At 46.2% G+C, this 16,978-nt stretch overlaps 2 protein-coding genes across 2 annotated transcripts; one reads left to right on the top strand and one right to left on the bottom strand.

Moving 5' to 3' along the window:
* Positions 1-804: 804 nt before the first annotated feature.
* Positions 805-3,975, bottom strand: LOC109750862 (L-type lectin-domain containing receptor kinase IX.1). The gene is given in 5 exon segments (XM_040391002.3): positions 805-1,772; positions 1,856-2,417; positions 2,503-2,960; positions 3,459-3,550; positions 3,552-3,975. Coding segments are annotated over 5 exon segments (2,169 nt in total). The 5' UTR covers positions 3,921-3,975; the 3' UTR covers positions 805-1,084.
* Positions 3,976-8,703: 4,728 nt separating this feature from the next.
* On the top strand, positions 8,704-9,366 carry LOC109750852 (putative cyclin-dependent kinase F-2). Its single transcript, XM_020309792.1, has one exon. The coding sequence runs from the start codon at positions 8,704-8,706 to the stop codon at positions 9,364-9,366; it is 663 nt and encodes a 220-aa protein (XP_020165381.1).
* Positions 9,367-16,978: the final 7,612 nt, after the last annotated feature.

Raw genomic sequence — 16,978 nt, 5'->3', positions numbered from 1 at the left:
ATGTCCACTGTGTAGGTACTGTTTTCCCAGTGATTAATAGATATTTGTCAGCACGCATGTGAGAGGCATGCATGTGAGGTGCTGATGTGATGTGAGAGAGCACAGAAGAATGGAGCCGCATGCAAGGGAAGGAGCTTTTATTTTATAGCTGCATGCATGTGAGGTGTTGGCTGTGTGAAAGAGAAAAGAAAGAGAGAGGTGATGTGAGAGAAGCGCAGGGAATAGAGAGAGAGAGAGAGGCGTTGTGTGAGAGTGACTTGGTTGTAATTACATAAATGATTCCTGCTGTTCCATGTCCTGACAGGATTGAAAATTAGCATGGCAATCTAGTGGATCTGGTAAAAAATGTGTTCGATAACTTCAAAGATATAAATTCGTTCCCTCCTCAAATAATTGTGCTATGATCCATCTTACCTTCATTCCCACCCGGTTGTGTCAATTAGATTCAGCCGGTGCATCTTTCAGAATCAACAATTTGTGCTCCAAACGAGGAACATAGTCTTCATGGTGGGGATAAAAATAATGAATCCACTAGTCACAGGTCGATGGTGAGACAAAGGAATGTGGGGCTTGTCTGACCGGGCCCATGTCACATCATATCAGGTACAGTACCAGGCCCATAAAAGGTATTCTGACACCAGACTATGATGTGTTTACCGCCTGAGCTGCTAATTCAGCACGTATCCACATGCACCAAAGCCCATATTGGACGCCTACGATAATGGATACCGCGTAGTTCACGCTACAAAAAACCGTTCTCAGACAGTTTTGATGCTACAAATGAGAAAAAACAAAAAGGGCTCATCTTGGGGGAAATGAATGACACTGTGAATGTTTTTTCTTAACACAGTACAGACGCAAGGGTTCATACATACACGCATACAATCACCCCTATGAACACACACAAGCACACCTTATCTCTATGAGCATCTTCGACAAACTGAGCTGGCATATCATCTTAAGATTTACGAAGTCACTGTAGCCGTCTCGTCGTCGACGGGGAATAAATGACACTCTGAATGGTTGAATGTTCCTGTGAAACGAGACATTTTTTCTTGTGAATTTGAAGATTTGTCGTATTATTTTAGCAAAGAAGATGCTCCGGTCCAGCTTGACGAGTTGTGTCCACCACACTACCACCAGTGCCGACGGTTACAAACGAAGAAGTAGTACAACTATGTATGTCAACCGACGGCGGCATGTAAGCTGCCACCGGCATCCTTGCAGGGAGGACCGGCAGCGGCGCCTCAGCACGCAGCACGTTGACAGCCTGTCTAACCGACGGCCTCAGGTTGCAATCAAGTTGAGCACACCAAAGCCCAACCAGCATCACGCACTCCATCTCTCTGGCATTGAATTCTCCTCCCAATCGCGTATCAGCGGCGCCTAGAATCCTCCCCCTGCCATACCAATTCCACACCCACTGAGCCAAGTGCATCGCGTCCTCCTCCTCCTGAGCTACCACTACAGGCCCCCTACCGCACGCAATCTCAAGGAGGACGACGCCGAAGCTGTAGACATCCGACTCGGTGTTGGTCCTGCCGGTGGTCATGCATTCTGGGTCCATGTATCCCATTGTGCCGGCGGGAGCTGTCGTCAGTGATCCTCGGCCGTGCTCAACGAGCTTGGCAAGCCCGAAGTCGCCGAGCTTGGCGTTGAACAACGCGTCCAGCATGACATTGCTTGGCTTGATGTCCCTATGCAGGACGCACTGCTCCCAGTCCTGGTGTAGGTAGAGAAGCGCCGAGCCCAATCCCAGCACAATCTCATGCCTGAAGATGGAAGAAATGTCACATTAATTATCAGCGGCCTAAGGCCAAAAGTAATTTGAGACTACTCTATCTGATGGGCTTACCTAACAGACCATGGAAGCAAAACGTTATTGGCACCGTAGAGATGCCTATCGAGGCTGCCATTGGGCATGAGCTCATAGACGAGGAGCAGATCACTGCCTCCGTGGCACCAGCCGATGAGCTGCACGAGGTTCTTATGCCGAAGCCTGCTTATGACCCTCACCTCAGATGCGTACTCCTTCCTCCCCTGCCTGGAGCCTTTGGAAACTCTCTTGATGGCCACATGAAGGTTCAATTCACTCAGAAAACCTCTGTACACCGATCCAAAGCCACCTTGTCCGAGCTTCTTGTCGTTGGAGAAGTTGTCGGTGGCGACGGCCAAATCTTTATAGTGGAATCGCTTGGGACCAGTCCCCTTCTCGAAGTCGTCTTCCATGGCCTGATCATCTTCGAGGAAGTTGTCCTCTTCCAGCTCTTGCTCTGTTGTTTGCTGACGGATTTTCTCCTGCTCTCGCTGGTGCTGCCGTAGAAGGAACCAAATCGAGGCGATGAGAATGATCAAGAACAACACAGAACCGACAGAAATGCCGATGAGAAGCCCAGTTTTTGGAGGAGGCGGAGATTCTGCGAGAAATTATCAGTGTATCAGAATTTTGCCGAAATATGTGCAGCATCTCTCTGTTCTAATAAGCCCGCAAAGCTAACTGACCTTCCAGAGTTTGCGCAGGCAACGGTGGCTGTGCTGGCCGTCTTTGCATTTGGTTCATGCCTCCGAGAGGCGGCGGAGACAAGGGTGGCTGTGCCAACTTCATGTTCTTGCAGACCATGTTGTCCCCGTACCCGACTTGGAGAATGCCACAGTACATCTTGTAGTAGCGGACACGATCCTTGGCTGGGGCAGTCCCGTAGCCCTTGCCGCACTCAAGGGTGCCGTTAATGATGTAAGTGGTCATACCATATCCGGGGAGCATGCCTGCGTCGCGCTCCTGGGTGGACGGCGTCCAGCCGTCGGTCATCACGGCGTGGCACGACGGCTTGGGCGCTTGCGGTGTCATCCACCACCAGATAGCCGTCTTAAACGCGACGACAGGGTCGGTGGACACCAGGTCCGGGTTACCCAGCAGGTCCAGCCCCAGCGCGTCCCCAGCTTGCCGGTAGTTGTAGTCGCTGTTATTTGTAAACTGTTAGTACTAAGTATTTAGTTCCTCTGTTTGTAAAAATAAGTCCTTTTAGGCATTTCATTATGGACTACATACGAAGCAAAATAATTGAATTACAGTTTGTCTAATTCACTTCTAGATGCTTTCTAAGGACATCACATCTAAGCTCCCATAAATAACACAACAACAAGGAATAAAAAAAAACCTGGGACAAAAACAAATAGACTACAAACATAGTGGACACAAGGTTCTAGATGTGTCCTAAACAGGCCGAATAAATTTACCTAAAGTATATATATATACATTAATTTATTATATTTAAATCTGTAGAAAGACTTATATTTAGGAAAAGAGAGAGTACTTATACTAAAGCTACAACAATTAATTTGAATCGAAGGAGGCTAAAGTTGGGTAGAAATCAAGTGCGGGCTAAGCAAAAATAGACGGAAAGCAACACTATGGAGTACGATATCATCACCATCAAAATCAAAACAAAAAATCTTACTGAGTCAGCTGTATGGGGCCTCGTCCGTAGTAGCGCGCAATCGTGGGCTTTTGCTCTTTCACCCAGCAGTAACCTGCGGCACAGGCATAACACTCGTCTCTGTCGACAGAAAAATTCAAGTAAAATCATAGTGTCGCGCGCGCATATCATATTCATACCGGCAGTCTCGTGGGAGGTCTGCCCGAAGAAGGCGGCGAGCTCGCGCCTGCGTGTATCCTCGTCGCCGATGGTGCCGAAGCCGCGGAGCTTGCTCGCGTTCGCGGCCTGCACGAACGCGTCGTATGTGTAGAAGGCGCCGCCCTCGCAGCCGCTCTGGCTGCGGTTGCCCAGCATGTAATCGAACGTGTCCCGTGAGATGATCGACGGCACGCCGGCCTGCTGCCCGCTGGCCATGCCGATGCCGGTCGCCGCCAGCATGGCAGCGGCCAGAGCGAGCACCCTCGTCATGCTGCCATGACCCATCAATAATGTGATGTGATGTATGCAATGTGGACTGTGTGCGTCGCAAGCCCACTGCTCATGGCTTTATAGCAAAAGACCATTTTCTTTCTACTATAGTTTGCACATGGGCTGGACCCTCAAGACCCGTGAACTCGTCAAAACGCGCCCAAGACTGCACTGATTGGTTCTTTTTTCTTTCTTTTTTTAGACAAACAGTGCACTGATTGGTATGGATATGTCACGGATTTGGACTGTGCTAATGGAGCCCTGATGTTCCCTCCCTGGCCGGTGAACGCAATGCAATTATTTGTTGCACTGTGCTAATGGAGCCCTTGGTAAGAAGTAGAAGAGAGGTCCTGCCGCCTTGCATTTTTTTCCTGGGGTGCCTTCACAAGTTCACTCTAGAAAGAAAAAAAGGCAGTTAAGTTCACTGTGAAAAAAGTGAGAACCAAATAAGTCCCTGTGAAAAAAGAATGTAGAGTAGAGACACCCCAGTCTTAATTTACTTATGAAATCGAGTAGAAACATTTCTAACCTATATATACTAGTGGATTTTGCTTTATTTGGATACACAAGTTTTGGAGCCTCCTCTAATTCTTCTAGTTCCAGTTCTAATTGGTCCTAATTGACTAATTAGGGTTAGGCTAATACTCTTCTCCTCATAATTAGAAGCCTTGTGTGGCTCTAATCTCCTTCTTCTAATTCACTGGAGACGAGTAGCTCTGAACAGTGAAGCGTTGCCGGCTCGTGAAGGCTGCACGCTTGCAACCAAGTAAATTTGCTTTCACGATCGTGCCTCTCAGACAGCGGAAAAAACATGTTTTCTATTTTTTTCCTTTCGCAAGAGGCACACATTTACTTCTCGCGGAGGCACAGATTTGCTTTCGCGAGAGGCACGGTCTGGCAACCCGGAAAAAGGAAAAAAAATATGTTTTCCATTTTGTTTATTCCGCGAGAGACATAGATTTATTTCTCATGGGGGCATAGATATGCTTCCACGAGAGGTATGGTCGTGATTCTCGAAAAAGGAAAAAAACACATTTTTTTCTTCCGCAAGAGACAGAAATTTACTTCTCGTGGAGGCACGGATTTGCTTCTGCGAGAGGCACAGTCGTGCCTCTCGGGAAGGGGAAAAACGCGTTTTCTATTTTTTTTTGTTTTCCAAGAGGCATGGGAAAAACATGTTTTTTTCTTCCATGAGAGGCACAAATTTACTTCTCGTGGAGGCACGGATTTGCTTCCGCGAGAGGCACGGTCTTGCCTAGGGCTGGAAAAAAAGCTCGAAGCTCGCGAGCTAAACGAGTATCTCGTGACTCGGCTCGAATCGACTCGAACTCGAAGAATAATGAGTCGAGCCGAGCTTTAGTTTAAGATCGTTTATAGACCAAGTTAAACGAGCCAATCTTACGAGTACTCGTGTAACTCGTTAGGCTCGGTAGAAAAGATCAGCCACTTCCAATACAAAAAAAGATCAGCCACTCAGCACCCTATGTCCCAGGCACACAACACAAGGCCTAGTCGTTGAAGGCCCAGCTGCCTAGGAGACTCGTGCGTTACAAGGATATTACTATTGTTTAGTGATATATATGTTTAATATATACATAATCATTTTTATAATATTTGAGGGTTTTATGTTCATGTCTTTAACGAGCTTAACAAGCTAAACGAGCCAGCTCGCGAGTTATACAAGTCGAGCCAATCTTGGATTTGAGCTCGTTATAATAACGAGTCGAGTCGAGCTAGCTCGTTAACAAAACGAGCTCTAGCGAGTCGTGCCGAGCTGGCTCGACTCGGCTCGAATTCCAGCCCTAGTCTTGCCTCTCAAAAACGAAAAAAAAACTTTTTCTTTTTGTCCCTTCCGCAAGAGGCACATATTTACTCTCGTGGAGGCACGGGTTTCCTTCTGCGACAGGCACGGTCGTGCCTCTTAAAAAAGGGGAAAGCCCTTTTTTTCTTCCATGAGAGGCACATATTTAACTTTTCTGGAGGAAAAGATTTGCATCCGCGAGAGGCACGGTCGTGCCTCTCTGAAAGGAAAAAAAACTCCAGCTTCGGTTATTTTCGTGGAAAAAAGGTCCGTCGAAACCTATCAATATGGGATCTAGTTTTGAAGCTCTCGACGCGAAGAAACCAACGATGAAAACGATTCGAGATTTGGACACACGGTTTGAGAGATAAGTCATTTTGAAAAAACAAATCTACGAAAAGAATGAGAAAATTTCCATTCAAAAATAATGAGAAAATCTACAAAAAGAAACTGTTCACTCAACTAATAGAAAATTGTATACAATTCAAAAAATGTATGTGAGATTTTAAAAAACAGTTCATGCTTTAAAAGGTTTTTGAAATGTCAGACAATGTAAAATATGTTTGTATAATTCTAAAAAATGTTTTGTACCATTAGTGAAATGTATGTTACATTTAGAAAAATGTTCACGCATTTCAAAGAAAATGTTTAAACAATGTAAAAAAATGTTTCAACGTGTATTTCAATTTTTTTTAACACAAATTGAATAAAAATATCATTTGAAACAATGTTAATCACGTATTTAAAAATGTTTAAGTTATATATAAAATATTTTAGAAGTATACAAACAATATAAAATGTGTCTGAAAAGTTGACATCAAAGAATATATTTTAAAATTGTTAAGCATGTATAAAAAATATTTCTGATGTATACGAAAGATGTACAATGTGTATGAAAATGTAGATATGTGTTGAAAAAAAAAGGAACCAAAGAAAAATTGGTGAAAACCAAAGAAAGAAAGAAAATATGGAGAAAGGAACAAAGAAAACTGAGGAAACAAATGAAAAGGAAATGGAAAAAAAGGAAGAGAACAGAAGGAAAACAAAAAGAAGGCAAAGAAACCAAAGAAACCCTGCAAAACAGTGGAACTGAAAAATTGGTGCTGCAGTAAAGGGGTACAGCGCCCGCCATAGGCGAGATGGGACTCTACCTCGCAACAGACGATGTATAGCTCTGGCGAGGGTATTGAAGCGTCGACATAACTTTTATTGACTAGTTTGCTAGTACAGTTCATGCTTTAGTTTATATATTCTCAATTCAAAGTTTCTGAGCTTTTTGAACAAATGGATTTGTCTCCAATTTCTGAATTTTTCATTTGATTATAAAAAATATATGTCACTAGAGAAATCAAGAGCGCAGTCAGTGTGACATTTCCAATCTCAGTCTTTTTCTGGAATACACAATCTTAGTATTCACTTAGTAAACGTTTCTCTCTCTATTTTTAATCTCAAACAACACCACATATAAATTTGAAAGTTAGTATTTCGACAACAAATTAGCACTCCCTCCGTCGAAAATAAGTGTCATGTGAGGTTGTTGTTCTGGTGCGTTGGTCCTATGGGGCCTTAGCACGACGACTTCCTGACTGTCTACTAAAACAAGTTGTGCCCGGCTCCGATGAAGGAGTGGCGATGGCAGCGGCGCGCCTTCGGCTCGCTTCAGTGCTTGTAGTCGTCGCTAGCTAGGTGGTCTATGAATCTGGATGTAATTTTCATTATTTCTGGTGTTCATTGTACTGGCATGATTGAAGATGAATATATCGAGAGTTTCTCGCAAAAAAAAAACCACGACACTTATTTTAAAAATGGAGGGAGTACTATAGTGTGTAGATTTTGTTTCTGTATTCGTTGGAGCGTCATAAATCTACTATATCTAAATAACTAGCCCCCATTATTAGAATTCTCTGCCTTCTCCTTGAGCCACATCATCCAAATTAATTTAGCCATTGGATATACTAGATTTATCTATAATTGCCATCCGATCTACACGTTGAGAGCAGCTGCACCAAGCGCATGTGGTAACCGACGCATGCATGCAAATATGCATGCAGTAACTCATGTGCTTAAAGTACTGAAGTCACTTGACACATGCATGTAGCTCACACTATGGTGCTCCATGAAAGAAAATTGATCCATGTATATTTTGTTTCATTTTGCTCCATTTTAGACTTATATATACAAAGACAAACATTTTTTTTTGAAAAAAATATTGGCAAACAAATTATCTTGCTAAAGGAGAAATCATAAAGATACTAGCTAGGTTGAGTAGTTCAACACAGTTTTTATTTTATACAAATTTCCGCATCAACGAGCGGGGAATTCATCTAGTACTTAAAATGACGACAAACCTTACTCAAAACCCACCATTTTTTAGATATTTATATTACCCTAAAAATCCATGATATAAATGTAAACATTTTAGATACTTATATTGCAATGACAATCTTATTCACGCTGGATCTGTTTTTATAAGAACAAGAGTACGCCTTTTGCACAGCGAAAGCGGCCGGCCGTACGTAATGCAAGCGTGTCTCGAGTGGCATATGCATGCATGGACCGGTTCACTCTCACCATACGAGGGCTGTGTCAATGTGTGCATGCATGCGTTGCGTTCCATGATCGATGCATGCGTCACTACATCTGGACGCAAAGGAACTAACCTTCGTAGGAATTAGGATCCTAATTAGCTTAAGCCTAACGCTTAAGCTAGCTAGCCTAAACCGGATTAACATGACATGGGTTTCAAACAAGCACGAGTTGAGCGGTCCGTGTCCGAGTTTGATTATAATTCCGTCTCCGAGCCGTGTAATGTTAGCGTCCTGGCGCTGGCGGTCTATATATACATAGGCTGGCATACGGCCTTGTGTGAGAGAAGCAAAATCAATCTCTCATCCTCTCCCTCCGTCTATCTAGCTTTTGTCTCCGCCACCAGTCGATCGATCAAACAAGGATTTGTCCCGGCGAGATATGGGGTGGTCGACTGCAACCCGGCCGCGTATGGGCGTCGCTGCCCTAGACGACGTGGTCGCGGCCACACTGGCGCGCAAGAGTCAGAGAGCGCCGGCCACTCCCCCAGGCAGCGGCCGCTTCCACCGGCTCGAGGTGATCGGCGCAGGAACGTTTGGCGTCGTCTACCGGGCCAGGGACCGCCGCACAGGAGAGATCGTGGCGATGAAGTGTCTTCGTGCGAGCGACGGCGGCGACGCAGGCCGCTACCTCTCCGACTTCGCGGCCGAGGTCAGCGCCCTCGAGGCGTGCAGCCGGCACCCGTCCATCGTGCAGCCACGCGCCTCCGGCCACCTCGACAGCGAGGCCTTCCTTGCCATGGAGTTTGCGGGGCCAACTCTTAGGTACGTCATGAAGCATGTCCGATTCGGGAGGAGGCACACTGAGTTGGAGGTTCGCGTGCTCATGAGACAACTTTGCGCCGGCGCGAGGAGGATCAATCGCCTCGGTCTGATGCACCGTGACTTGAAGCCAGATAACGTGCTTGTCGACAGCCATGGGAACCTCAAGATCTGCGACCTAGGGCTGTCGTGCAGCATGGCTGATGGGCCGCCCTACTCCAGCCCCGTCGGGACACGGGGATACCGCGCGCCAGAGCTCCTTCTTGGGTGCACGGATTGGGCCAATAGCTTCTGTGCGACGTTTTTGAGGTGAATTGGCAAGAGTGCGACGTTGTTCGAGCGAATGGCTGTGGTGTGACACATTTGAGCGTGTAAATAGCCTAGGGCCACGTGGGGTGTTAAGTGTGGTTAAATTGGTCGTCAACCAAGCCCGCCCGTTTATGTTAGGACATGTGGGTCCAACTTAATTGTTCCTCAAAACAGCTGACCGTGCCCTGCCGCCCGACCGTGCCGGGCCCGCCACTCTGCCCCCCTTCTTCTCCGGTGGCGGCGGATCTTGCGTTCTCGGTGGCGGCGGCGGAGCCTTCGTTCTCAACGGCGGCGGGGCCTTCGTCCTCAGAAAATGGTGAGTGAATTCAAACCCTAGTCGCCCTCCCGTTCCTCTCTCGGGCCCGTAGATCTCAACTCGTTTCCTCTGTTTTCGCTTGCGGAATCGATAGGTTGTGAGGAGAGTGTTGGAAATATGCCCTAGAGGCAATAATAAATGGTTATTATTATATTTCTTTGTTCATGGTAATTGTCTATTATTCATGCTATAATTGTATTGTCCGGAAATCGTAATACATGTGTGAATACATAGACCACAAAGTGTCCCTAGTAAGCCTCTAGTTGACTAGCTCGTTGATCAACAGATAGTCATGGTTTCCTGACTATGGACATTGGATGTCACTGATAACGGGATCACATCATTAGGAGAATGATGTGATGGACAAGACCCAATCCTAAGCATAGCATAAAAGATCGTGTAGTTTCGTTTGCTAGAGCTTTTCCAATGTCAAGTATCTTTTCCTTAGACCATGAGATCGTGCAACTCCCGGATACCGTAGGAGTGCTTTGGGTGTGCCAAACGTCACAACGTAACTGGGTGACTATAAAGGTGCACTACGGGTATCTCCGAAAGTGTCTGTTGGGTTGGCACGGATCGAGACTGGGATTTGTCACTCCGTGTAACGGAGAGGTATCTCTGGGCCCACTCGGTAATGCATCATCATAATGAGCTCAATGTGACTAAGGCGTTAGTCACGGGATCATGCATTGCGGTACGAGTAAAGAGACTTGCCGGTAACGAGATTGACCAAGGTATTGGGATACCGACGATCGAATCTCGGGCAAGTAACATACCGATTGACAAAGGGAATTGCATACGGATTGATTGAATCCTCGACACCGTGGTTCATCCGATGAGATCATCGTGGAACATGTGGGAGCCAACATGGGTATCCAGATCCAGCTGTTGGTTATTGACCAGAGAGGCGTCTCGGTCATGTCAGCATGTCTCCCGAACCCGTAGGGTCTACACACTTAAGGTTCGGTGACGCTAGGGTTGTAGAGATATATGTATGCGGAAACCCGAAAGTTGTTCGGAGTCCCGGATGAGATCCCGGACGTCACGAGAGGTTCCGGAATGGTCCGGAGGTGAAGAATTATATATAGGAAGTCCAGTTTCGGCCACCGGGAAAGTTTCGGGGGTTACCGATATTGTACCGGGACCACCGGAAGGGTCCCGGGGGTCCACCGGGTGGGGCCACCTATCCCGGAGGGCCCCGTGGGCTGAAAGTGGAAGGGAACCAGCCCTTAGTGGGCTGGGGGCCTCCCCCCATGCGCCTAGGGTTGGGAACCCTAGGGGGGGAGTTTCCCCTTGCCTTGGGGGGCAAGGCAACCCCTTCCCCCCCTTGTGGCCGCCGCCCCCCTTGAGATCCCATCTCTTGGGGCCGGCGCCCACCCAGGGGGCCTATATAAAGGGGGGGAGGGGGGGCAGCACACAACAGCCTTGGGCGCCTCCCTCCTCCCCTGCAACACCTCTCTCTCTCTCGCAGAAGCTTAGCAAAGCCCTGCCGAGACCCGCTACATCCACCACCACGCCGTCGTGCTTTTGGATCTCCATGAACCTCTCCTTCCCCCTTGCTGGATCAAGAAGGAGGAGACGTCGCTGCACCGTACGTGTGTTGAACGCGGAGGTGCCGTCCGTTCGGCACTCGGTCATCGGTGATTTGGATCACGGCGAGTACGACTCCGTCATCCACGTTCATTGGAACGCTTCCGCTCGCGATCTACAAGGGTATGTAGATGCACTCCCTTCCCCTCGTTGCTAGTATACTCCATAGATGCATCTTGGTGAACGTAGGAAAATTTTAAAATTATGCTACGATTCCCAACAGTGGCATCATGAGCCAGGTCTATGCGTAGTTACTATGCATGAGTAGAACACAAAGAAGTTGTGGGCGTTGAGTTTGCCAATTCTTCTTGCCGCTACTAGTCGTTTCTTGTTTCGGCGGCATTGTAGGATGAAGCGGCCCGGACCGACCTTACACGTACGCTTACGTGAGACAGGTTCCACCGACTGACATGCACTAGTTGCATAAGGTGGCTAGCGGGTGTCTGTCTCTCCTACTTTAGTCGGAACGGATTCGATGAAAAGGGTCCTTATGAAGGGTAAATAGAAATTGGCAAATCACGTTGTGGTCATACGTAGGTAAGAAAACGTTCTTGCTAGAAACCTACAAACCACGTAAAAAACTTGCAACAACAATTAGAGGACGTCTAACTTGTTTTTGCAGCAAGTGCTATGTGATGTGATATGACCAGAAGATGTGATGAATGATATATGTGATGTATGAGATTGATCATATTCTTGTAATAGGAATCACGACTTGCATGTCGATGAGTATGACAACCGCAGGAGCCATAGGAGTTGTCTTTATTATTTTGCATGACCTGCGTGTCATTGAATAACGCCATGTAATTTACTTTACTTTGTTGCTAAACGCGTTAGCCATACAAGTAGAAGTAATCGTTGGCGTGACGACTTCATGAAGACACAATGATGGAGATCATGATGATGGAGATCATGGTGTCATGCCGGTGACAAAGATGATCATGGTGCCCCGAAGATGGAGATCAAAGGAGCATGATGATATTGGCCATATCATGCACTATTTGATTGCATGTGATGTTTATCATGTTTTTGCATCTTATTTGCTTAGAACGACGGTAGCAAGTAGGATGATCCCTTATAATAATTTCAAGAAAGTGTTCACCCTAACTGTGCACCGTTGCGAAGGTTCGTTGTTTCGAAGCACCACATGATGATCGGGTGTGATAGATTCTAACGTTCGAATACAACGGGTGTTGACGAGCCTAGCATGTACAGACATGGCCTCGGAACACACGCAATACACTTAGGTTGACTTGACGAGCCTAGCATGTACAGACATGGCCTCGGAACACGGAGGACCGAAAGGTCGAGCATGAGTCGTATAGAAGATACGATCAACATGGAGATGTTCACCGATCTTGACTAGTCCGTCTCACGTGATGATCGGACACGGCCTAGTTGACTCGGATCATGTTTCACATAGATGACTAGAGGGATGTCTATATGAGTGGGAGTTCATTAAATAATTTGATTATATGAACTTAATTATCATGAACTTAGTCTAAATTCTTTACACTATGTATTGTAGATCAAATGGCCCACGTTGTCCTCAATTTCAACGCGTTCCTAGAGAAAACCAAGCTGAAAGATGATGGCAGCAATTATACGGACTGGGTCCGGAACCTGAGGCTCATCCTCATAGTAGCCAAGAAAGATTATGTCTTAGAAGCACCGCTAGGTGAAGCACCAATCCCTGAGAACCAAGACGTTATGAACGCTTGGCAGCAGCGTGCTGATGATTACTCCCTCGTTCAGTGCGGCATGCTTTACAGCTTAGAACCGGGTCTCCAAAAGCGTTTTGAGAAACATGGAGCATATGAGATGTTCGAGGAGCTGAAACTGGTTTTTCAAGCTCATGCCCGGGTCGAGAGATATGAAGTCTCCGACAAGTTCTTCAGCTGTAAAATGGAGGAGAACAGTTCTGTTAGTGAGCACATACTCAGAATGTCTGGGTTGCACAACCGCTTGTCTCAGCTGGGAGTTAATCTCCCGGATGACGCGGTCATTGACAGAATCCTCCAGTCGCTTCCACCAAGCTACAAGAGCTTTGTGATGAACTACAATATGCAGGGGATGGAAAAGACCATTCCCGAGGTATATTCAATGCTGAAATCAGCGGAAGGGGAGATCAGAAAAGAACATCAAGTGTTGATGGTGAATAAAACCACTAAGTTCAAGAAGGGCAAGGGTAAGAAGAACTTCAAGAAGGACGGCAAGGGAGTTGCCGCGCCCGGTAAACCAGTTACCGGGAAGAAGTCAAAGAATGGACCCAAGCCCGAGACTGAGTGCTTTTATTGCAAGGGAAGTGGTCACTGGAAGCGGAACTGCCCCAAATATTTAGCGGACAAGAAGAAGGCCGGCAACACCCAAGGTATATGTGATATACAAGTAATTGATGTGTACCTTACCAGTACTCGTAGTAGCTCCTGGGTATTTGATACCGGTGCGGTTTCTCATATTTGTAACTCAAAGCAGGAACTACGGAATAAACGGAGACTGGCAAAGGACGAGGTGACGATGCGCGTCGGGAATGGTTCCAAGGTCGATGTGATCGCCGTTGGCACGCTACCTCTGCATCTACCCACGGGATTAGTTTTAAACCTCAATAATTGTTATTTAGTGCCAGCTTTGAGCATGAACATTGTATCTCGATCTCGTTTAATTCGAGATGGCTACTCATTTAAATCTGAGAATAATGGTTGTTCTATTTATTTGAGAGATATGTTTTATGGTCATGCCCCGCTGGTCAATGGTTTATTTTTGATGAATCTCGAACGTGATGTTACACATGTTCATAGTGTGAATACCAAAAGATGTAAAGTTGATAACGATAGTCCCACATACTTGTGGCACTGCCGCCTTGGTCACATTGGTGTCAAGCGCATGAAGAAGCTCCATGCAGATGGACTTTTGGAGTCTCTTGATTACGAATCATTTGACACGTGCGAACCATGCCTCATGGGTAAGATGACCAAGACTCCGTTCTCCGGAACAATGGAGCGAGCAACCAACTTATTGGAAATCATACATACCGATGTGTGCGGTCCAATGAGTGTTGAGGCTCGCGGAGGATATCGTTATGTTCTCACTCTCACTGATGATTTAAGTAGATATGGGTATGTCTACCTAATGAAACACAAGTCTGAAACCTTTGAAAAGTTCAAGGAATTTCAGAGTGAAGTCGAGAATCAACGTGACAGGAAAATAAAATTCTTACGATCAGATCGTGGTGGAGAATATTTAAGTCACGAATTTGGTACACACTTAAGGAAATGTGGAATAGTTTCACAACTCACGCCGCCTGGAACACCTCAGAGAAATGGTGTGTCCGAACGTCGTAATCGCACTCTATTGGATATGGTGCGATCTATGATGTCTCTTACCGATTTACCGCTCTCATTTTGGGGTTATGCTTTAGAGACTGCCGCATTCACTTTAAATAGGGCACCGTCTAAATCCGTTGAGACGACACCGTATGAATTATGGTTTGGGAAGAAACCTAAGCTGTCGTTTCTAAAAGTTTGGGGATGCGATGCTTATGTCAAGAAACTTCAACCTGAAAAGCTCGAACCCAAATCGGAAAAATGCGTCTTCATAGGATACCCTAAGGAAACTATTGGGTATACCTTCTACCTCAGATCCGAAGGAAAGATCTTCGTTGCCAAGAACGGGTCCTTTCTAGAGAAGGAGTTTCTCTCGAAAGAATTGAGTGGGAGGAAAGTGGAACTTGATGAGGTGATAGTCACCCCTTCCGAACCGGAAAGTAGCGCAGCGCGGGAAAATGTTCCTGTGGTGCCTACACCGACTGGGGAGGAAGTTAATGATGATGATCATGAAACTTCAGATCAAGTTACTGAACTTCGTAGGTCCACAAGGACACGTTCCGCACCAGAGTGGTACGGCAACCCTGTCCTGGAAATCATGTTGTTAGACAACGGTGAACCTTCGAACTATGAAGAAGCGATGGCGGGCCCGGATTCCGACAAATGGCTAGAAGCCATGAAATCCGAGATAGAATCCATGTATGAAAACAAAGTATGGACTTTGACTGACTTGCCCGATGAGCGGCGAGCCATAGAAAACAAATGGATCTTTAAGAAGAAGACGGACGCAGATGGTAATGTGACCATCTACAAAGCTCGACTTGTCGCTAAGGGTTATCGACAAGTTCAAGGGGTTGACTGCGATGAGACTTTCTCACCCGTAGCGAAGCTAAAGTCCGTCCGAATCATGTTAGAAATTGCCGCATACTATGATTATGAGATATGGCAGATGGACGTCAAAACGGCATTCCTTAACGGCTTCCTTAAGGAAGAGTTGTATATGATGCAGCCGGAAGGTTTTGTCGATCCTAAGAATGCTAACAAAGTATGCAAGCTCCAACGCTCAATCTATGGGCTGGTGCAAGCATCTCGGAGTTGGAACATTCGCTTTGATGAGATGATCAAAGCGTTTGGGTTTACACAGACTTATGGAGAAGCCTGTGTTTACAAGAAAGTGAGTGGGAGCTCTGTAGCATTTCTCATATTATATGTGGATGACATACTATTGATGGGAAATGATATAGAATTCTTGGAAAGTATAAAGGCCTATTTGAATAAGTGTTTTTCAATGAAGGACCTTGGAGAAGCTGTTTATATATTAGGCATCAAGATCTATAGAGATAGATCAAGACGCCTCATTGGTCTTTCACAAAGTACATACCTTGACAAGATATTGAAGAAGTTCAATATGGATCAGTCCAAGAAGGGGTTCTTGCCTGTATTGCAAGGTGTGCAATTGAGCACGGCTCAATGCCCGACCACGGCAGAAGATATAGAAGAGATGAGTGTCATCCCCTATGCCTCGGCCATAGGGTCTATTATGTATGCCATGCTGTGTACCAGACCTGATGTAAACCTTGCCGTAAGTTTGGTAGGAAGGTACCAAAGTAATCCCGGCAAGGAACACTGGACAGCGGTCAAGAATATCCTGAAGTACCTGAAGAGGACTAAGGATATGTTTCTCGTTTATGGAGGTGACGAAGAGCTCGTCGTAAAGGGTTACGTCGACGCTAGCTTCGACACAGATCTGGATGACTCGAAGTCACAGACCGGATACGTGTATATTTTGAATGGAGGAGCAGTAAGCTGGTGCAGTTGCAAGCAAAGCGTCGTGGCGGGATCTACATGTGAAGCGGAGTACATGGCAACCTCGGAGGCAGCACAGGAAGCAGTCTGGATGAAGGAGTTCATTACCGACCTAGGGGTGATTCCCAATGCGTCGGGCCCGATGACTCTCTTCTGTGACAACACTGGAGCTATTGCCCTTGCGAAGGAGCCCAGGTTTCACAGGAAGACCAGGCATATCAAGCGTCGCTTCAACTCCATTCGTGAAAGTGTTCAAAATGGAGACATAGATATTTGTAAAGTACACACGGACCTGAATGTAGCAGATCCGTTGACTAAATCTCCCCCTAGGGCAAAACATGATCAACACCAGGACGCAACGGGTGTTCGATTCATCACAATGTAACTAGATTATTGACTCTAGTGCAAGTGGGAGACTGTTGGAAATATGCCCTAGAGGCAATAATAAATGGTTATTATTATATTTCTTTGTTCATGGTAATTGTCTATTATTCATGCTATAATTGTATTGTCCGGAAATCGTAATACATGTGTGAATACATAGACCACAAAGTGTCCCTAGTAAGCCTCTAGTTGACTAG

Source organism: Aegilops tauschii, chromosome 1, assembly GCF_002575655.3.
Source record: "Aegilops tauschii subsp. strangulata cultivar AL8/78 chromosome 1, Aet v6.0, whole genome shotgun sequence".
NCBI lineage: Eukaryota > Viridiplantae > Streptophyta > Magnoliopsida > Poales > Poaceae > Aegilops > Aegilops tauschii.
This window is presented reverse-complemented; position numbering and strand designations above follow the sequence as displayed.

Bases quoted from the DNA above. Each gene is read 5' to 3' on its own strand.
- LOC109750852 (XM_020309792.1), top strand. From the start codon at position 8,704: ATGGGCGTCGCTGCCCTAGACGACGTGGTCGCGGCCACACTGGCGCGC.